The 23335-nt window shown below is 37.5% G+C and overlaps 1 protein-coding gene across 1 annotated transcript in view; it reads left to right on the forward strand.

The window, feature by feature from the left end:
• C5 (complement C5) overlaps nt 1-23335 on the forward strand; it is a 96509-nt gene that overhangs the window by 43618 nt on the left and 29556 nt on the right. Inside the window, exons 18-25 of the mRNA XM_059141828.1 lie at nt 3692-3782; nt 5217-5290; nt 6015-6154; nt 9623-9850; nt 11265-11325; nt 19421-19510; nt 20753-20965; nt 21501-21576. Coding sequence (XP_058997811.1) covers nt 3692-3782; nt 5217-5290; nt 6015-6154; nt 9623-9850; nt 11265-11325; nt 19421-19510; nt 20753-20965; nt 21501-21576 — 973 coding nt within the window. The remainder of the gene's footprint in view (nt 1-3691; nt 3783-5216; nt 5291-6014; nt 6155-9622; nt 9851-11264; nt 11326-19420; nt 19511-20752; nt 20966-21500; nt 21577-23335) is intronic.

The following is a 23335-nucleotide window of genomic DNA, read 5'->3' on the forward strand; positions in this document are numbered from 1 at the left end:
ACCGGTATCAAAAGATTGGGATCATTCCCTGCATATTTTCAGACCACAATGCTCTAAAGCTAGAACTCAACCACAAAAGGAAGTTTGGAAAGAACCCAAATACATGGAGACTAAACAGTATCCTTCTAAAGAATGAATGGGTCAACCGGGAAATTAAAGAAGAATTGAAAAAAATCATGGAAACAAATGATAATGAAAATACAACGGTTCAAAATCTGTGGGACACAACAAAGGCAGTCCTGAGAGGAAAATATATAGCGGTACAAGCCTTTCTCAAGAAACAAGAAAGGTCTCAAGTACACAACCTAACCCTACACCTAAAGGAGCTGGAGAAGGAACAAGAAAGAAACCCTAAGCCCAGCAGGAGAAGAGAAATCATAAAGATCAGAGCAGAAATCAATGAAATAGAAACCAAAAAAACAATAGAACAAATCAACGAAACTAGGAGCTGGTTCTTTGAAAGAATTAATAAAATTGATAAACCCCTGGCCCGACTTATCAAAAAGAAAAGAGAAAGGACCCAAATAAATAAAATCATGAATGAAAGAGGAGAGATCACAACTAACACCAAGGAAATACAAACTATTATAAGAACATACTATGAGCAACTCTACGGCAATAAATTTGACAATCTGGAAGAAATGGATGCATTCCTAGAAACATATAAACTACCACAACTGAACCATGAAGAAATAGAAAGCCTGAACAGACCCATAACCAGTAAGGAGATTGAAACAGTCATTAAAAATCTCCAAACAAACAAAAGCCCAGGGCCAGACGGCTTCCCGGGGGAATTCTACCAAACATTTAAAGAAGAACTAATTCCTATTCTCCTGAAACTGTTCCAAAAAATAGAAATGGAAGGAAAACTTCCAAACTCATTTTATGAGGCCAGCATCACCTTGATCCCAAAACCAGACAAGGATCCCACCAAAAAAGAGAGCTATAGACCGATATCCTTGATGAACACAGATGCGAAAATACTCAACAAAATACTAGCCAATCGGATTCAACAGTACATTAAAAAGATTATTCACCACGACCAAGTGGGATTTATTCCAGGGCTGCAAGGTTGGTTCAACATCCGCAAATCAGTCAATGTGATACAACACATCAATAAAAGTAAGAACAAGAACCATATGATACTCTCAATAGATGCTGAAAAAGCATTTGACAAAGTACAACATCCCTTCCTGATCAAAACTCTTCAAAGTGTAGGGATAGAGGGCACATACCTCAATATCATCAAAGCCATCTATGAAAAACCCACCGCAAATATCATTCTCAATGGAGAAAAACTGAAAGCTTTTCCGCTAAGGTCAGGAACACGGCAGGGATGTCCATTATCACCACTGCTATTCAACATCGTACTAGAGGTCCTAGCCTCAGCAATCAGACAACAAAAGGAAATTAAAGGCATCCAAATCGGCAAAGAAGAAGTCAAATTATCACTCTTCGCAGATGATATGATACTATATGTGGAAAACCCAAAAGACTCCACTCCAAAACTGCTAGAACTTATACAGGAATTCAGTAAAGTGTCAGGATATAAAATCAATGCACAGAAATCAGTTGCATTTCTCTACACCAACAGCAAGACAGAAGAAAGAGATATTAAGGAGTCAATCCCATTTACAATTGCATCCAAAACCATAAGATACCTAGGAATAAACCTAACCAAAGAGACACAGAATCTATACTCAGAAAACTATAAAGTACTCATGAAAGAAATTGAGGAAGACACAAAGAAATGGAAAAATGTTCCATGCTCCTGGATTGGAAGAATAAATATTGTGAAAATGTCTATGCTACCTAAAGCAATCTACACATTTAATGCAATTCCTATCAAAGTACCATCCATCTTTTTCAAAGAAATGGAACAAATAATTCTAAAATTTATATGGAACCAGAAAAGACCTCGAATAGCCAAAGGGATATTGAAAAAGAAAGCCAACGTTGGTGGCATCACAATTCCGGACTTCAAGCTCTATTACAAAGCTGTCATCATCAAGACAGCATGGTACTGGCACAAAAACAGACACATAGATCAATGGAACAGAATAGAGAGCCCAGAAATAGACCCTCAACTCTATGGTCAACTAATCTTCGACAAAGCAGGAAAGAATGTCCAATGGAAAAAAGACAGCCTTTTCAATAAATGGTGCTGGGAAAATTGGACAGCCACATGCAGAAAAATGAAATTGGACCATTTCCTTACACCACACACAAAAATAGACTCAAAATGGATGAAGGACCTCAATGTACGAAAGGAATCCATCAAAATCCTTGAGGAGAACACGGGCAGCAACCTCTTCGACCTCTGCCGCAGCAACATCTTCCTAGGAACAACGCAAAAGGCAAGGGAAGCAAGGGAAAAAATGAACTACTGGGATTTCATCAAGATCAAAAGCTTTTGCACAGCAAAGGAAACAGTTAACAAAATCAAAAGACAACTGACAGAATGGGAGAAGATATTTGCAAACGACATATCAGATAAAGGACTAGTGTCCAGAATCTATAAAGAACTTAGCAAACTCAACACCCAAAGAACAAATAATCCAATCAAGAAATGGGCAGAAGACATGAACAGACATTTCTGCAAAGAAGACATCCAGATGGCCAACAGACACATGAAAAAGTGCTCCATATCACTTGGCATCAGGGAAATACAAATCAAAACCACAATGAGATATCACCTCACACCAGTCAGAATGGCTAAAATCAACAAGTCAGGAAATGACAGATGCTGGCGAGGATGCGGAGAAAGGGGAACCCTCCTACACTGTTGGTGGGAATGCAAGCTGGTGCAGCCACTCTGGAAAACAGCATGGAGGTTCCTCAAAATGTTGAAAATAGAACTGCCCTATGACCCAGCAATTGCACTATTGGGTATTTACCCTAAAGATACAAATGTAGTGATCCAAAGGGACACATGCACCCGAATGTTTATAGCAGCAATGTCCACAATAGCCAAACTATGGAAAGAACCTAGATGTCCATCAACAGATGAATGGATCAAGAAGATGTGGTATATATACACAATGGAATACTATGCAGCCATCAAAAGAAATGAAATCTTGCCATTTGCAACAACATGGATGGAACTAGAGCGTATCATGCTTAGCGAAATAAGTCAAGCAGAGAAAGACAACTATCATATGATCTCCCTGATATGAGGAAGTGGTGATGCAACATGGAGGCTTAAGTGGGTAGAAGAATAAATGAAACAAGATGGGATTGGGAGGGAGACAAACCATAAGTGACTCTTAATCTCACAAAACAAACTGAGGGTTGCCGGGGGGAGGGGGTTGGGGAGAAGGGGGTGGGATTATGGACATTGGGGAGGGTATGTGATTTGGTGAGTGCTGTGAAGTGTGTAAACCTGGTGATTCACAGACCTGGGGATAAAAATATATGTATATAAAAAATATATGTTTATAAAAAATAAAAAATAAAATGGGAAAAAAAAAAAAAAAAAAAAAAGAAACAAATCATTAAAGATATTTTTATGCTTTATTTGTTTTGTCAGTACCAAGGTCTTTAAAGTTCTATTTTGAAATCACTAAACAAAATATTTCATTGACCTTTCAGAAACTACTCAAGTTATAGTTTAATGTTCATGCTTTAAAATTTGGTCCTAAGTAAAATTCATGTTGTTTTTTCTATAATCACACATACTTTTCCCTCCCAGATATAAAGACCCTGTTACCAGTAACCAAGACAGAAATAAGGAGCTATTTTCCAGAAAGCTGGTTATGGGAAGTTCATCAAGTCTCCAAAAGGTATTATACTTTAACATTCCTCTGGAAAATGTGGGAAAATACAAATGTTATGGCCAAAAATCTGGAAGCTATCTATTTCCCAATGTTTAAGGATTAAGATGCTATTACCATTTGGTCAAATTTTGTTTTATTTGTTTCACTTTTTTTTTTTTTTTTTAAAATGTGTGCTTGCTCTAGTAGCTAGCTCCAGCACAAGATTAATGAACTCTTGGTGAGGAAGGGTGCTATTCCATTTAATTTCTTTCTACTTCAGTAAGCCTTTACTGAGAACAATATACTTATACTGATCAAATATAGTAAGCAGCCATTTTTATCTTGAAATACCTATACTACGAAATAAATATTGATTAATAAGAAGAAAGGTTCTTTTCCTATTATTCAATACATTTTTATGGAATGCCTACTCTGTCCCAGGCACTGAAAACAGGGCTGAATAGTGCTGAGTCCCTGAGCATCACCCTTTCCTGGGGATTCAAAACATTTATTTCCAGGTGCAGCATAAGCCCCGAGGCCCAAGCCGGGCATCAGTCTTCAAATGGGTCTCCTCATCCCTACCCTTGTCCCCTCTAGTCCTTCCTCCATTTCAACTGGCATTGTCTCTTGGCTAGAACTTCCTCTGGTAAGTCTTCCCACCACTCTCCCAACCCTGCCAGTGACTGGATTAATTACCTCTCCCAATTAACCATGTTGCATGTAACATATGGTATTATAATGGCCTATTTACCTGCTTCTCTTCCATATTAAAATGATACTTCCAGGATGAAGACTAAATTCAGATAAATTTTATATTCAGGACCTGGCATAATGTCCAGCTTGTAGAGGCACTCAAATAAATGTGTTGAATCAATGCACACTGCCTCTGAACCTTTTAAATGCTTCATTGGTACAACTATTACAGTGAATTGCAATTTATTTACTTAACTGCTTCTTCTATTAGACTATAAACTACTTGAGAACAGCATTTTATCTTGTAAGTGCTATATACTCAGTGTTGGTGCTATGCCTGACACAAAGCTGGTGGACAATAGCAGTTTGTTGAATGAAATAAATAAATAGATTAGCTTAATCTTAATCAGAAATTTTTAGTTACATTGATTTTGTTAGGAGCAATGTTAAGATGCATGACTTTGCTTCCCTATTTTAGAACATACCACACAATAAATTTTTTTTTATGTTTTGAATTTGTAGTGTTTCAAAGGTATCTTTCTGAATTTGAATTCTCATCATAAAAGTGAAATATTTAAAAACATTCAACACATAAGAGAGTTAATGAGTATATTTTTCTTGCTTGAATTTTCCTTAATTCCTGGTAGATTTTTATTTTGTTCTGCTTTTTTTCTTTCTTCTAAAGTAGTGTGAAGCAAAAATTCTATTAGTGAATGGCAGTAAATTGGGCTAATCTCTATATTTGAATATTAACATTTTAACTTTCAGAAGCCAACTGCAATTGGTGTTACCTGATTCTCTAACTACCTGGGAAATTCAAGGTGTTGGCATTTCAGATAGTGGTAAGAAAGCTTAAGTTATATACTGATTTAAGGAATGATTTGATTAGCAAAATGTAGTTAGTTTTTTTTGTTGTTGTTATAATCTATATAGTTCACCCAGGACTTAAGTGGTGTCATTTGTTAAATATCCTTTTTAATGTATTACAAAAAGACTTGGATATGCACATAGTTTTGACCATATTAATTTTTTCTCCTGTTCTTCTATTAGCTATCATTTTTTTAATGCTGATGTAAAGTCCCCATTATCCTTTCTTTTTCTCCATGACTTGGAGTTTGAGTAGAGTTAGAAGCAAATGTATGACTTCTCTCCTGGGTGAATGCCCTTTTGTGGCAATTTAGTACAGATATTTTATTAATAACATTTGAGTTGGTTTTGTTTGTTTTTTACTTAAATTCTTTGTTCCCACAATCAAAATTTTATACCCATTAAATAGAGTCAATAATGAGTATCTAAAAAGAAATTTGGTACTTAAGGTAATAAACATTCTCATGCCTTAGGTAGAATTAAATCTTTGTTAGACAAATGAAGCTTTCTATTAATACCAATAATTACTGAAATAGACATCAATGAGTAGAAAATTCAAGGACATGACAGTACAGAGAAGAACATGATATAATATTCCTTCTTCCTTGAAGCAAAGCAAATGTGAGGTATAGTAGTACTAATTAAGGCATTGTAGAATTCCCTAATATGCCTCCATTTTGCTTTCACTTTGGACTAAAGGTATATGTGTTGCTGATACTTTCAAGGCACGGGTGTTCAAAGACGTCTTCCTGGAAATGAATATACCATATTCTGTTGTACGAGGGGAACAGATCCAATTGAAAGGAACTGTTTACAACTATAGAATGTTTGATATACGGGTAAGTAGGTATTTATTATAAGTTTGAATAAATGGGGAAAAAAGAATTCTCTGATTTTTTAAGAATTCTATTAATGGAATTATCACATACACAAAAAACAAAAATTTTACTCAATGAAGGGATAAAGAAAGGAGGAAGACTTAAGACAAATTTTCTTTCTTTTTTTTTTTTAAAGATTTTATTTATTTATTTGACAGAGAGAGATCACAAGCAGGCAGAGAGGCAGGCAGAGAGAGAGGAGGAAGCAGGCTCCCCACTGAGCAGAGAGCCCGATGCAGGGCTCGATCCCAGGACTCTGAGATCATGACCTGAGCCAAAAGCAGAGGCTTAACCCACTGAGCCACCCAGGCGCCCCAAGACAAATTTTCTTATAACTCCAATTTAAAGAAGAATACAAGGGCCACCTGGGTGGCTCAGTCAGTTAAGCATCAAAATTCTAACCATGGTTGGACAACTTGTCTTCTTTTTGTTAGCACACAGCTAAAGGGTATTATACAATAGGGTGACTGATTTCCCTTGAAAACTTTATATGGGAGCTCACTATAGTCTGAAAATCTAACTATATTTTTTAAAAAGCTCTAATTTCGTTCTTAAGAGATGAGTATTTTAGTGGTTTCCAAAAGTTTTGCTTACCTACGCTCTAAATATTGGGGGGTGAACTATGTACCCCATTGACACATTTTTAATTAGGATCTAAAGTTTTTCACCATAAAATGTTAATATTTAAATATTGGTTATAACAAACTTTAAATGTATACAGCAAAATCTAAATACCATAACATTCTATTTTAAAATGCCCAAATAAACTGTTATTAACAACAGATTAGATATCAATTCTTCTTCTCTGTGAACACATATTCCCATTTCTCTCTCCTAATGTTATGTATTTTATGCTTGAATATTTTCTATTTTGTTGCATAATTCGATGCAACAAAAATATATAGATATGTTGAAATTGAAATTTTTTGAATTCTTTTTTAAATTTAATTTTAAAATTTTATTTATTTGACAGACAGAGATCACAAGTAGGCAGAGAGGCAGGCAGGGGTGGGGGGAGCAGGCTCCCTGCCGAGCAGAGAGCCTGATGTGGGGCTTGATCCCAGGACCCTGAAATCATGACCTGAGCCGAAGGCAGAGGCTTTACCCCACAGAGCCTCCCAGGCGCCCCTGTTTTTGAATTCTCTAAGACTCTTAAGTGTCTAGTAATTGCTTGTGGATTTAGTTAAAATTATGAGAGGATTTTGATACATATTGTCCTCAAGTTATATATTAATGTAAGGGAAATGGACAATGCTGAATCTTTCACATCTCTTTGTCCTTTTGCTTTATTCATTAGATCAGTGGCCAGCTATTGGCCATGGACCCAAACTGACTTGCTGCCTCCTTATGGCCTTTAATCTAAGAATGGTTTTTACATTTTTTTTTTTAAGGATTGAAAGAAAAAAAATTTCATGGCACATGAAAATTATATGAAATTCAAATTTCAGTGTCCATAAATAAAGTGTGCTGCCACACTTATCTGTATAGGTATCATCCGTGGCAAAGTTGAGTAGTTGTGACACAGACCACTAATGTGGTGCTTTCATTGCCTTGTGCTGCTGCTCAAGGCGCTGCCAATTGCAAAGACACAATTGTAACTCAACAGGCTTTTAATGTCCATACGTCTCACTGCACTGCCATATTTTGTTTAATTTTTAAATTATCAATCATTTTATCTTATCAAAATAAACAAGAACATCTGTGATATCTCAGAATTAATCCCTCTTAATTAGCTTTCCTTGAGTGTAGGTCACATTTACCTATTTCTTTTTACCCAGTAATTTTGGATTAGACCATGAACCTTATTAGTGAAATGTTATAGTGACTCTGGAGTCAATCAAGTTCCTGTGGAGATCTTCTATTCTTCTTTTTTGTTTTTCAGCAGGCAGTTGTCTGAGTTCAAGCCCAAACCCTGAAATTTCTGTTCTGTTCTGTTCTATTAGCCTTGGTTTGGATGCATGGAATCTGTGCTGGGTGTTGTTCAAGGGTTGGCCAGGTTTAAGTAAATTTTATATGCTGAACTTGGAATGCCTTCACTTTTCAGCTCTGGTGGCTGTTTAATATTCTGTCTCCTGGTTCTTCAAGCCCATAGATGGCAGTTTCTGCCAGAGCCTTAGGCACTCATCAGGGCACTACTGGGGCCTTCCCTCAGGTAAAAACTGTAGTCAACAGGAATCTCACCCAGTATCATTCCTTCCTTCCAGCTGCTCCCTTCTCTTCCACTTTCTAGTACCTTTAGGTTGTATGTGTGTAGTCAAGAGCTTATAGTTGTGTTTGCAGAACGGTGTCCAACAGGATCTACTTGGCCATCACTGAAAACAGAACTGCTGCTGTAGGCTTATTTAATTGATATTCTATTTTTGAAAACTGACGATATTCAGTTTTAAACATTCCTTTCTATTCCCAACTTATTAGGAATTTTTGTAATGAATTTATGTGGAATTCTGTCAAGCCACTCTTCTCCTGGGGGAATGGGCAACCCAGTAGGCTTCTTTGACTCCTGCCCCATCCACCCAGGTTGTTGTATTTCCCAAAGAGATAATTAAGAGGGAAATGGAGCACTTCGTTTTTGAGAAATTCCTCAAATTAGTCCTTGAATGTTGGCACTCTTTCTTGTTTACCTGCTTGATTTATTCTGTATCCTATGATTTTATGCTTTGGGATATAGTTCTTAATTCTGCCGGTTCACTAGATTTGGGAGTGAAGATGAAAAATATTCATTTTTAACCAAAAGTAGGTAGGTACTATTATTATTATCTGCATTACAAAGATGAGAAAATGAGTAGTTAAAGAGGTCATGTGACCTGATTTTATCATACAGTAAGAGGCAGAGCCAAGATTTGAACCAAGATCTTCCTAGAGCCAAAGTCTGGCTGTAAAATGGAGTACAAGTGGGGAATTAATAAGCGACAAGATTGGAAAAGTAAGGTGGGGACATATTGGGCAGGGCCTTGAACACCAAGAGATGGAGTTCTCAGTCTTTCCTAAAATCATTATTTGTTAAATACCAAAGGCTAAGCTAAAAGATACAAAGAGGAATAAGACACATAAAGTGCCCAAGCCTGGGGTTCCCACCGCCTAAGGTACAAGCATGTAAAGAGACCATGTAACAGATGATACATGACAACATGAACAAAGAACCTGAGAAACTTCACACCTGATTTAGAAGGTAATGATCCAAAGAAGATAAGACATTTCAGAGCCAGGGCTAAACTTGGCAGACATCCCTTCACGTTGCTAAACTCTACAGTAGCTTGTATGTGTATGTCTGAAAATCTAACATGAGCTTGCTCCTCTGCCTTAGAATCTAAGGGATTATTTAACCCTGTAAAAACTCAGGGACAGTTTTGTATCCAGACGAACGACGTCAGGGCACACTTTCCTTATCATAAAGTGTTTTAATATAATGGTTCACTGGTTATATTTCAGTTCTGTGTTAAAATGTCTGCTGTGGAGGAAATCTGTACATCAGGAAGCCCAGCTATCAACCACCAGGGCAGCAGTCCCTCCAGATGTGTGTCCCAGAGAGTAGAAGCTTCCTCCAGTCATCCAGTGTCCTTCACCGTGCTTCCTCTGGAAGCTGGCCTCCACAACATCAACTTTTCACTGGAGACTTCACTTGGAAAAGAAATCTTAGTAAAAACATTACGAGTGGTGGTAAGAAAAATGTGCTTTTTTTTTCTGTTTCTTTTTAATAACACTTTTTTCATGGGTGGAAGGGATTAAGAGTATACTTATCGTGGTGAGCACTGAGTAGTGTATGGAATTGTTGAATCACTATTGTACACCTGACTGTGTATCGATTATAATGGAATTAAAATTTTAAAAAAGAAAGAAAAAGAATGGTAACAAACACTATTTTCAGTCTGGAAAAAAAGTTGTCAGCAGCTTATCATTAAGTGGATCAGAAAAAGAACACAGAAAAACAATATAAATATGAATATAACAGAATGCTAACATTTGAGGGAAACAAAGTAGAAGATATCTCAGGTTTTTGGTATGATTCTTATAACTTTTCTTTCAGTCTGACATTATGTTTTAAAAATTTAAATAAAACAATGGTACTTCATGATTGTAGAACATATGGAAGAATGAAAAGCTACAGAGAATAAAATTAAAATCACTGATAACTCCCACACCCAAAGATAGGCAACTTTGACAGTTTGATATATAGCCTTCCAAGGTTTTCCCCCAACTCATTCAAAAGGCGTGTCTTGAAATCTATGTGCCAGACATTGTGCCAGGTATTGGAGATCCAGCAATAGATAAGACACAGTCCAGGCATTTATAGTTTAGAATTTATAGTCTAAAAAATGTTTCATTTACAAATAAGAGACTAAAAAAGGAAGAATATTATCATTTATTAAGTACTATTTACCCACATAGTCTATTGAGTGTTTTCGTGTTATCCTAGTAAGATTAAGGTTCTTGCCAAGAGTCACATGATTAGTTAATAACAGAACTGGGTCTTCTTAGGTCTTCATTCTCTGACTTATGTTTTTAGCCACGCAATCACTTCGGTAGACATATACTGACTTATTTTGTACAAGGCATGTCCTATGTATCCTTGCATGGTAGTTCCATGCACAGACTAAGGAGACAGGCTGCCTGGGTTTGAATCCTGGCTCCACCACTTGCTAGCAGTGTGACATTGGATAAGTTTCTTGATTTCTCTATGTGCCATTTTCTTCATCTACCAAATGGGAGTAATAATAATTTCTACTTCATGAAGTATTTTTTTTAGGTTAAACAAGATATACATACAAAGCATTTAGGTCAATTTCCTGGCTTATGATAACTTCTATTTAAGTATTTGGTCTGGTTATTATGCAAGTGGCCAGAAACTCTTATTCTTGCATTTGTGAATATAAATATTTAAACATATTTTTGCCTTTAAATTTTTTTTCAATTGGAAAGTGTCCAAGTTGATCCAAGAATTCAGGTCATATAAATTTAATTTTATTTTTTCATCATTTGAAGGGGGCAGCTGAAATTCAGGGAACAAATTAAGGCTTCACTGAAGGAGTTAAATTTAATTATATTCTTTACTGAGTGTTTTCTGCCTTTTTAGCCAGAAGGTATCAAAAAGGAAAGTTATGCTGGTGTTACTCTGGACCCAAGGGGTATTTATGGTAGGTATTTTATATGTTGTCTTTTGCTCTAGAAATTAAAGTGTCTAGGTAAACTGAAACATTGTTTTTCAAAATGTTAATTGTCTGGAATAAGAAATATTCATTTCTTAGTTCATTGACATTCTTGATAGCACGTGTTGTATATAATCTGGATGGGTTTAGAACAAAGAAAAAGAATTCCATTATTTTTAAGTGCAAAGCATTGAAATTGTGATAATTGCATGGGTTCTCTTTGATATTAGTCATTTTGTATCCATCACAATGATAATTTATACTATTTTCTTATAGAACCATCAATCCCAAGGAATACCTAAGAAAAAGTCATTTCCATACTTCTTTAACACACAGTATTTGAAAACACAATAATGCTGATTAATCACTTAACTAACTCATTCCTTGTTGTTCCTACTATCCTACCTTTTACCCTTCAATAAAGATATTCTGAACCTTCTCACGGTTAGAATTTTGCAAATATCCAAACACTTAATCAAGGCTCATACACTTAAATATACACGAAATTTAGAATGGGTTAACAATTCTGTTCAACAAAAAAAGATAGCCTGTCATAGTTCTTATTAAATGGGTTAAATTTACCATATTATTGCCTTGAATCATGTTTCTTTGCTTTCAGTCATATAGCAATGAGGGAAAAAAGCTTACCTATAAATCAAGACCCTTATACCCAGAGAGCCATTTCTGAGAATTGCAAAGTAAAGCAAAGCAAAGAATTCAGATCTTTACCTTTAAATCAGCTGAGTATCATAAGCTAAGGATGATTTCAACAGAGTAACAGGAAGAAAAATCCATCCCTTTTTTATTTAATTTTATCTTCACATAGACCTTCTTCCAGCATGTCCATTGTGAAGGATCTGTGGGTAGAGATATTACAAATTCTGAGATTTGGAGTCTCATGAAGTTACTTATATCAAGCCGCAGAGCCAGTGTGTCTTTATTTTCTTCCTGTTTACCCTGTGCCTCCCATACTGACATTACTGCAAACAGATTTGCAAAATGGCCCTGTCTGGTACATCCCAGGTGTGGACATCAGGGCCACACAATGGGAATGATCTTTTATCTGGGAATAAATCTCTCCGTCAAAAATCTTGGTAAAAAATTTGTATAATAAAACCTATGCCTCTTTCCAATCTTGCCATATAACCGTTTCCCTTATTGTTTTAGACAACTTAGATTTAGGCAGCTTTATAACTTTCTAGAGAGCTAAATAGGGTAAAGATGACAATTAACTTCATCCAGTGAGTTTGGAGAGTTTATTAAATACTTCCAATATTTATGTGTCAGAAATGCTATATACTTTATAGAATTCCTTTTTTTTTTTTTTTTAAGGCTAACGTATATTTGGAAAAGTAGATGGACAATAACATCACTGGAAATTTGGGGGAAAAAATCAGTGAGGGAGAAGAAGGTATCAGAACAAATTATAAAGTGATAGGAATGAAAATAGTGTGGCATCAGCTTAAAATGAGGACTAAATGTAGAAACTCAATCCAAGGAGCCCGCATCTTTCGTTCTTACTTTCTCTCCCCCACAAGCCTTTGCCTCCAAATCTTCTTTGGGTTGCAGGGAGTTCAGCTCCTCACCACCCCCCACTTCTTGGCACACCACATCACTGGTCTGGGCAGGCCCCCTGTGTTTTCTTTCCTCCCTTCATTCCTTTCTCTTTTTTTAAATGTTATGTTAGTCACCATACAGTACGTCATTAGTTTTTGATGTAGTGTTCCATGATTCATTGTTTGCCTAAAACACCCAGTGTTCCATGTAATATGTGCCCTGTTTATACCCATCACAGGGCTCACCCATCCCTTCACCCCCTCCCCTCTAAAACCTTCAGTTTGAGTCCCAGAGTCCATAGTCTCTCATGGTTTGTCTCCCTTCTCTAATTTCCACCCACCTTCATTTTTCCCTTCCTTCTCCTAATGTCCTCTGTGCTATTCCTTATGTTCCACAAATAAGCGAAACCATACGATAATTGTCTTTCTCTGTTTGATTTATTTCACTTAGCATAATCTCCTCCAGTCCCAGCCATGTTGATGCAAAAGTTGGGTATTCATCCTTTCTGATGGCTGAGTAATATTCCATTATATATGGATCACATCTTCTTTATCCATTCGTCTGTGGAAGGACATCTCGACTCCTTCCATTGTTTGGCTTTTGTGGACATTGCTGCTATGACCGCTGGGTGTATATAGCCCTTCTTTTCACTATATCTGTATCTTTGGGGTAAATACTCAGTAGTGCAATTGCTGGGTCATAGGGTAACTCTATCTTTAATTTTTGATGAACTTCCATACTGTTTTCCATAGTGGCTGTACCAGCTTGCATTCCCACCAAAAGTGTAAGAGGGTTCCCCTTTCTCACAACTCCTCCAGTATTTGTTTCTTGTCTTGTCAATTTTTGCCATTCTAACTGGTGTGAGGTGGTATCTCAGTGTGGTTTTGATTTGAATTCCCTGATGGCTAATGATGTTGAACATTTTTTCATGTGGCTACTTGAATAGACCAATAACCAGTAACTAGATTAAAGCAGTGATCAACAACCCCCCCCCCCCAAAAAAAAAACAAGAGTCCAGGACCTGATGAATTCCCTGGGGAATTCTACCAAACATTCAAAGAAGAAATAATACCTATTCTTCTGAAGCTGCTTCAAAAAATAGAAAAAAAGGAAAACTTCCAAACTCATTCTATGAGGCCAGCATTACCTTGATCCCCAAACAGGCAAAGACCTCATCAAAAAGGAGAATTGCAAATCAATATTGCTGATGAATATGGCTGCCAAAATTCTCAACAAGATTTTCCCTACTAGGATCCAATAGTATATTAAAAAGATTATCTGTCATGACTGGGTGGGATTATCCCTGGGATGCAAGTGTGGTTCAATATTTGCAAATCCATCAATGTGATAGAACATGCTAATAAGGGGGAAGAGAAGAACTATATGGTCCTCTCAATTGATACAGAAAAAGCATTTGACAAAATACAGCATCTTTTTCTGATTAAAACTCTTCAGAGTATAGGGATAGAGGGAATATTCCTCAATTTCATAAAAACCATCTAAGAAAAGCCCATTCTCAAATTCAAAAAGCGAGTTCGAAAAGCAAATATCATTCTCAATGGGGAAAAGCTGAGAGCATTTTCCTTAAGATCAGGAACACAATTAGGATGTCCAGTCTCACCGCTGTTGTTCGACATAGTACTGGAAATCCTAGCAACAGCAATCAGACAACAAAAAGAAATAAAATGTATCCAAACTGGCAAAGAAGAAGTCAAACTCTCTCTCTTCCCAGGTGACATGATACTTTATGTGGAAAACCCAGAAGACTCCACCCCCAAATTACTAGAAATCACACAGCAATTCAGTAATGTGGCAGGATACAAAATCAATCCATAGAAATAAGTTGCTTTCTTATACACTAACAATGTAACTGTAGAAAGAGAAATTAAAGAATCGATTCCATTTACAATAGCACCAAAACCTTACCCTGTAATAACCTAAAGAGGTAAAGGATCTATACTCTAGAAACTACAGAACACTTGTGAAGGAAATTGAAGAAGACATGAAAAGATGGAAAAATATTCCATGCTCATGGATCGGAAGAATAAACATTGTTAGGATGTCTATGCCACCCAGAGCAATCTATACTTTCAACATCGTCCCGATCAAAATACCAATGGCATTTTTCAAAGTGCTGGAATAAACAATCCTAAAATTTGTATGGAACCAGAAAAGACCTCAAATCACCAAGGAAATTTTGAAAAAGAAAAACAAAGCTGGGAGCATCATGTTGCCTGATTTCAAGATATATTACAAGGCATGATCACCAAGACATCATGGTACTGGCACAAAAACAGACACATGGATCAATGGAACAGAGTAGAGACCCCAGATATGGACGTTCAACTCTATGGTCAGGAAAAAATATCCAGTGGGAAAAATATCCAGTAGAAAAAAGACAGTCTCTTCAATAAATAGTGCTGAGAAACTTAGACAGCTATATGCAGAAGAATGAAACTCAACCATTCTCTTACACCATACACAAGAATAAACTCTAAATGGATGAAAGACCTGAATGTGAGACAGGAATCCATCAAAATTCTAGAGGGGAACATATGTAGTAACCTTTTGGACATTCTCCCTTTATTCCTGACCCCTGATCCCATTTCCCTTCCTTTAAATGCACCTACTCAGATCCTATTCTCTATCCTACTCTATTTCTTAAGTTTTTAAACTCAACATTCTGTTTTAAAGGAATACTCTCTGCTTCTTACAGTGTTTCAGAGTATATTCCACCACAATTTTACTTATCTGTCCTATAGGGACAGATTCCCCACCATTGTGAGCAATACTGCAGTGAACATTATACATCTCCCTTTACAGATCTGTCAGCATTAATCCGGACTGTATATCCAGGAGTGTGACTGCTGGGTCAGAGGGCATACATATGTTGAATATTATTTACTGCTGTCCTGTTGGTCTTCAGAATGACTGTGCTATTTACACATCTGCCAGCACCGCGTGAACATTGTCATCTCTCTGCATCCTCACCAGCACTTGTATTATTGCTGGGGTATTGTTACTCTAAAATGTGCCATTTATGAGAGGCATAGGATGCTGTCTCATTGTTTTAGTTTGGATCCTTCTGAGTACAAAATATTTATTGGCCATTTGGTCTTCCCATCTTTGAATTTCCTATTCTTACCTTTTGTACCTTGTTCTATTTTCCTTTTGGGTTTTTTTTTTTTTGGGGGGGGGTCTATTTCTAATTGATTTTTGTCTCTGGTGTACTTTTTTTGAAAAAAGATTTTTTATTTATTTGAGAGAGAGCGAGCAAGCATGTGTGAGCGAGAGGAAGAAGGGGCAGTGGGAGAGGGAGAGAGACTCTCCAGCAGACTCCCTGCTGAGCACTAAACTGCATGTGGGGCTCTATCTCATAACCATGAGATCATGACCTGAGCAGAAATCAAGAGTCAGACCCTTAACTGACTGAGCCATCCAGGCAGTCCTCTGGTATACTTTTTTGAGCAATAGTGAACCCAAGTGGGTTTTGAATAGGAATCCTTTATTCTGAGATAGCCAATTCATTATAATTTTACTTTACAGCTATTATATATTTTGGGGGTAATCTTTAAGAAGTCTTTCACTGCTCTTAGTCCACAAAGATGTTATATATTTTCCCCTGTTGGTTTTACAGATTTGACTTTTAAATGTTTTAATCTCTCTCATATCTATCTTTATATGTAATGTCTTGATGGGCCTTTTTTTTAAAGATTTTATTTATTTGTCATAAAGAAAGAAAAAACACAAGCAGGGGGAATGGCAGGCAGCAGGAGAAGCAGGCTCCCCGCTCAGCAGGGAGCCCAATGCAGGTCTCCATCCCAGGACCCTGGGATCATGACCTGAGCGGAAGGCAGACAGATGCTTAACTGACTGAGCCACCCAGGTATCCCTTCATGAGTCTTTTATCATGATTCCTGACAAAGAGTAATATTGACTTCTGTTAGTTTTAGTTTTCACTTCTGTACCTTTTCAATCCGCTAGCAGAATTGCTAATAAGAATTGAAATAGCCAAGGGCAGATATCAATAGGAAAACTAATGGAGCATTAAATTTAGATAATTTCAGACAACCGACTATCATTAAGTACAATGTATTGTTTTCCAGAATCTTTGTCTATATTATTCTCACCCTTATTAAAATCCTTTGAGGAAAATATTATTACCTCTATGGAACTGATGAGCACATCAAGGCACAGAAAGGTCAAGTGTCTTGCCCAGTGTCACATATAGAGGACTCCTTCTGAGTTCCATGCTCTTTCAACCACACTGCAAACTTCTTAAATGTCTTCACTGAGTTTTATTTTAATATTATATCATCAGGGGCACCTGGGGGCCCTGGTTAAGCATCTGCCTTCTTTTCCAGTTATGATCCTGTGGTCCTGAGATCAAGCCCCGCTTCAGGCTCCCTGCCCAGCAGGAAGCCTGCTTCTCTCCCTCTCCCACTCTTTCTGTTTGTATTCCCTCTCTTGCTGACTCTCTCTCTGTCAAATAAATAGATAAAATCTTTTTTTTAAAAATTGCATCCTCCGTATTTATTAAAAGTTAATTAAGAAAGAAGTTACCTGAGGAACATTCCTGTCTCTTCCACAAAGCCATGTACTTGCCCCATTAAGTGGCAAAATGTCACTATTTTCTTTCAGCATCTGCCCTGTGCCAGGGACAGTGGTAAATGCTGGGACCACAGCTTTCAATAAGAGACGGTTCCTGCCCTCAGAGCTTTCCCGGCAGGACAATGAGAGGTGGGGGTCTCTGTGGTGACTGCTGTTGGTCCACAGTAAAACTTCTGAGATCAGATCCAAGCTTCATCTCTGCCCGCTCTGTGGTCTGGAGCAATTTGCTTTCTAAACCTCAGTTTTCTCATCTATAAAATAAAAACAATAACAATAGACCTAGCAAACAGGGTTGTCGTAAGATCCAGTATAACAATGCATTTAGAAGATTAGCAGAGTGCTTGGTGTTCTATCAGTAGAATGATAAATACCATTTTTATGAAATAAACCAAAGATTAAAGTAGAAAAATGCTCAGATAACAAGTATGCTAAAACTCTGTTATTGCACATAGAGAAAAAGTGTCTAAGTTAAATTGAGAGAAAGTGGAAAGAATTTCAGGGCATGCATCCCAATGGAGCTAATCTTCAAATATCCTTGACTGAGCAATTACATTAGTTATTTTTAACTTTCAGTTTCGAGAATAATTTTCTCTCTTTGGACAAAATGGCATGCTCCCTTTTTCTGGTGGAATAAATTTATATAACCTATTTATTTCCTATCTTGTAATGACCAGGAAGCTTACAGTTAAATTTAATGCTCTAAGGAGATTATATAGGCCTAGGGTTTGATAAAAATCCTTGATTATTTTTAACTTACTTTTAAAATTTTAGTATAGTTATTATAGGAGGGACTTTTATTTTCTTTTTTTTTTTTTTAGATTTTATTTATTTATTTGATGGAGGCAAAACAAGAGAGGGAACACAAACAGGGAGAGTGGGAGAGGGAGAAGCAGGCTTCCCGCTGAGCAGGGAGCCTGACTTGGGGCTCTATTCCAGGACCCTGGGATCATGACCTGAGCCGAAGGCAGACGCTTAACAACTGAACCAGCCAGGTGCCCCAAAGGGCCTTTTATTTTAATACAATTCTTTGGAAGCTAGTATATTATAAGTAACCTGCAACTGGGATTCCTTCAAGAATTCTGGGTAAACTTATGAGATTCTACCTCACACCAGTCAGAATGGCTAAAATTAACAAGGCAGGAAATGACAGATTGTGGTGAGGATGCCAATAAAGGGGAACCCTCCTACACTGTTGGTAGGAATGCAAGTTGGTGCAGTCACTCTGGAAAACAGTATGGAAATTCCTCAAGATGTTAAAAATAGAACTATCCTATCACCCAGCAATTGCACTACTCGGGATTTACCCCAAAGATATAAATGTAGTGATCTGAAGGGGCACCTGCACCTTAATATTTATAGCAGCAATGTCCACAATAGCTAAACTATGGAAAGAGCCCAGATATCCATTGACTAATGAATGGATAAAGATGTGGAATTTATATGCAATGGAATATCGCTCGGCCATTAAAAAAAAAAAAAATGAAATCCTGCCATTTGCAGCATGGATGGAACCATAACTTACTATGCTAAGCAAAATAACTTAATCAAAGGAAGACAATTATCATGTGATCTCATTCATCTGTGGAATTTAAGAAACGAAACAGAGGAGCACAGGGAAAGGGAGGGAGAAATAAAACAAGATGAAATCGGAGAGGGAGAAAAACCATAAGAGACCCTTCCCCCACCCCATAAGAGACTCTTAATAATAGGAAACAAACTGAGTGTTCCTGGAGGAGAGGGAGGTAGGGGGTAACTGGATGATGGATATTAAGGAAGGCACTGGGTATTATATAAGATTGATGAACCACTGACCTCTACCTCTGAAACTGATAATACAGTATGTGTTAATTAATAGAATTTCAATTTTTTAAAAAAGAATTCTGTGTAACTCTAATAATTTTTTTTTAAACTTCAGGTGTCATTAGTCGACGAAAGGAGTTCCCATACAGGGTGCCATTAGATTTGGTCCCCAAAACAAAAGTCCAAAGGATTGTGAGTATAAAAGGTAAAGTGACAAATGCCATTTTTATTTTTCATTTCAGTTTATGCTTTAAATAACAAATATCCTCATGATTATTTTGTTTCTCCTCTTCTCTACTCAGAAGCATGTACAAATCCACCTCTGGGGAAACCCTGCTCTTTCTACCACCTTCAAATCCCCAACCGCTTTTCTGACTGTTTTCTCCCATTGGCCTAATTTAAATGGAGAGTCTCCCATGATGAAGGGTGGGGGTTATCACTGACCCAAAGACTTCTCTCAAACTTTCCATTTCCATTTCCAGCCACTCTTGCTCCAGAGAGGGCTTTGTGGCCTATAAATGGCGCCACCAGAGTTGCGCTGTTCTGCTGAAATATCAGTCCCCAAGTGGTTCTTTCCCCCCAGGTACATTTGCAGAAGTGGCAGCTTCAGTGAGTTTCCTCTGGTCTCTAACCTTTATAATTCAGTCATATGTCATCAAAACAATAGAATGTCCTGACTAACTTTATCTCAGATAAAGCCCTGGGCTCAGAATGTTAGTACTGTGAGAGACTTTTTAAATCATGTGCAATCCTGGTGTTGGTTATGTGAAAATTTGTTTGCCTAGTATCACACGGTGGCTTTTGGACAGAGTCCCCACAGCACTCACAGAACACTCACAGCCCAGGCGTTTTGCTTTGCTTTGTGGGAGCAATTGATTCATAGAGTTTACAATGTCTAAAGCTGTCAGGTTGGACGAGAGCAAATTTGCCATATCTATGCCATATCTATGCGGTAATCTGCCTGCTACGTTATACCATCTTAGCACCATATTCCAGGGGCATTTTTAAACCTGTTCTTGGTGTTTCTTTTAAATCCATATTCCTCACTAGATCTTTTCTGTCTCTCCCCAGCTAAGAAGTTAATTCAACTGCCTAGATAAAAAGAAAAGAACAAGGGGGCGCCTGGGTGGCTCAGTTAATTAAGTGTCCGACTCCTGATTTCAGCTCAGGTCATGATCTCAGTGTTGTGAGATCGAGCCCTGAGTCGGGCTCTGCACTGGGCATGGAACCTGCTTAAGACTTTCTCTCTTCCTCACCCTCTATCTCTTCCCCACCCCCACCCCCCACTGCCCCACTGCTTGCTCTCGTTTTCTCTTTCTCTCTCAAAAAAAAAGGTAAGAACAGGGATAGTTGCTCTTCTCTCTATTTAAAATATATCATTACTCAGAAGTTGTTAGAAACTGATTGTGCCTTTACCTTGATTTGTTTGTTTGTTTATTTGTTACAGGACTACTTATAGGTGAGGTCATATCTGCTGTTCTGAGTCAGGAAGGCATTAATATTCTTACCCACCTCCCCAAGGGGAATGCAGAAGCAGAACTGATGAGTGTTGTCCCTGTATTCTATGTTTTTCACTACCTGGAAGCAGGGAACAATTGGGACATTTTTCCTACTAATTCATTAGTTAAAAGATGGAACCTGGAGAGAAAACTTAAAGAAGGTAAAAAAAAAAAATCTATTTTACATATTGTACATAAAAATGTTGTGACTTTTAAACTAATGGTGTAATTAAACTAATATTTAAGGTTTTATGAATTACACAGAGCATAATCATAAAAGCATTTCTGTAAAAAGAAAATTGTGAGATAGACACAACGATATAAATAAATACTATTTTCTGTAGCATTTGGCTTAATTTAACAAAATGCCTGGATGAGAGACAAGACACCTGCATTCCAACCCCTACAGAGCACTTCCTTCTTGAATGAGCTCAGAATGTTCTCCTTGATAATTCCCAATTCAAACGATTCATGATTCAGATACTTCTTTCGAGAAGTTTAACACTGGCCGCAGAGCACGTGCTTGCTGCCCAACACCAAAGGAACTTTACCATTCCAGGAGCTAATAAACACTCTTTGTGTAGAAGTAAAAGCATGTAAATATTAAAAAGTTTGCATTATCTGAGAAATAAAAAAAAAAAAAGAAAAGAAATGAAGGTCAGTGAAGCACTATGTTCTTTTTCTGGTGCCTCTTAGGATTGGTGAGCATCATGTCCTACAGAAATTCTGATTACTCTTACAGCATGTGGAAGGGTGGAAGTGCTAGCACCTGGTGAGTAGAAGGTTTTGATTTGCATTTTCATAAAATAGTTGATTACTTAACTAGAGAATCTTAATGGAAATTCCATTTATCCATTTGCTCAGGCTGGAAGTGTAGTTCTCCTTCATTGCCTTTTTTCTCTTGCCAGTCACGTCAGATCCAGCAAATACTTCTGGTTGTACCTTCAAAATGTATCCAAAGCTTGACTACTCCCTACAAACCCCACCATGCTGTCCTGGTCCAAGTCACTCCCATTTCTTACCTGGACTATTGTACTAGCCTCCTCTGCTCTTTTGTCTTCCGCCTTTCCCCTCTTTATCTATACTGAACATAGCAACTGGAGTGACCCTGTTAAAACATAAGTTAGATCACATCACTCAGAACCATTTGGGAGCTTCCCATCTTACCCAGGGTAAATAAACCAAACTTACTGTAAACCCCAAGGCCCTGCACGGTGTAGCTTCATCTCACCTCTCCAACTACATCCCCTACTATTCTCTTTCCTTCCATTCAAGCCCTACTGGCCTCTTCAATGTTCCTTGAACATATGAGGCATTCCACTTCAGCGTCTTTGCAACCACTGTTACCTCTGTCAGAAATGTTCTTCAGGTATCAGTGTCTAGTTCCCTTACCTCCCTCAGGTCTTTACCAAAAGTTGCCTTCTCAGTGAGGCCTCTACTAATCATTCTATCAAAGTTGCATTCCATTCCCATCCCAACATTTCATATCCTGCTCCTCAACTTTCCCTTTCTCCTTAAAATTTATCATTAACATTCTTTCTTATCTCACCTGTTACCTGTCTTGCCACTAGAATGTAAGCTCCACGTGGGCAGTCTCAAGAATTCCGAGTGTCTGGTACACACACACCTGACATGTAGCAGGTGCTCAGTAAGTACTTATCAGTGAAACATAATAACTTCCTTATTTCTGATGACTTGAAGGCAAGACTGTCTGAATTAACTGAAAGTACACATTGCAATCGATTTTCAGAAAAAATATTATCATGCACTGACAAAGTATGTAATGAAAATATAGTGTTCCAAGGGCTTTATAAATTCTACTATATGAAACACTTTTAAGGTTTTTACAATCTGGAATAACTGACTTTTAGATTATGCCCTGTAACTATTGAGAGTCTCCCGGATTTCATCCTTCACCTCTTATTTTCTGTAATCTCTCCTTGTGCAATCTCATCTTTGCCCATGATTTCCATAATTTTCCTTGTGCAATCTTATCTTTGCCCATGATTTCCATAATTTCTACACAGATGATTCCCTAATCAATGTTTCGAGGCCTAACTTCTTACTTAAGCTCCAAATCCACATTTCTAGGGATCTGAGAGCCAAAGGCCCTTCCAACATAATCCATGCCAAATTCAGTTTTTTGTTTTGGTTTCCTTAATCTGTGGGCGGCAATACTCTATACAAGTTTGAATCATCCCTTTCCTTTTGGCTCTATATCCAACCAGTTATCAAGTCCTTACCTTAGAAGAGGGTCTAACCATATGCGGGCGGCATGTTTTAAAAGACATGTAGACCTCTAGAGCATGCCTTCTAGAGGATACCCACCAGGTTGCAAGGGTTAGGGCTTAGAAACCAGCACAGCAACAGCTGGGAACTAAATGCTTAGAGGATGAAATGCCCCTCTCCCCAAGAAGATGCAGTAGCCTTTCAGTAAATATCTGGGGCCTCTCGAGAGTTCTCGGCAAGACTGAGTGGATGTTGTTCAGCCAAAAATTTAGAAATATTTGGGTACTGTCCTAGACTGAACT

This window comes from Mustela lutreola, chromosome 12 (genome assembly GCF_030435805.1).
Source record: "Mustela lutreola isolate mMusLut2 chromosome 12, mMusLut2.pri, whole genome shotgun sequence".
NCBI lineage: Eukaryota > Metazoa > Chordata > Mammalia > Carnivora > Mustelidae > Mustela > Mustela lutreola.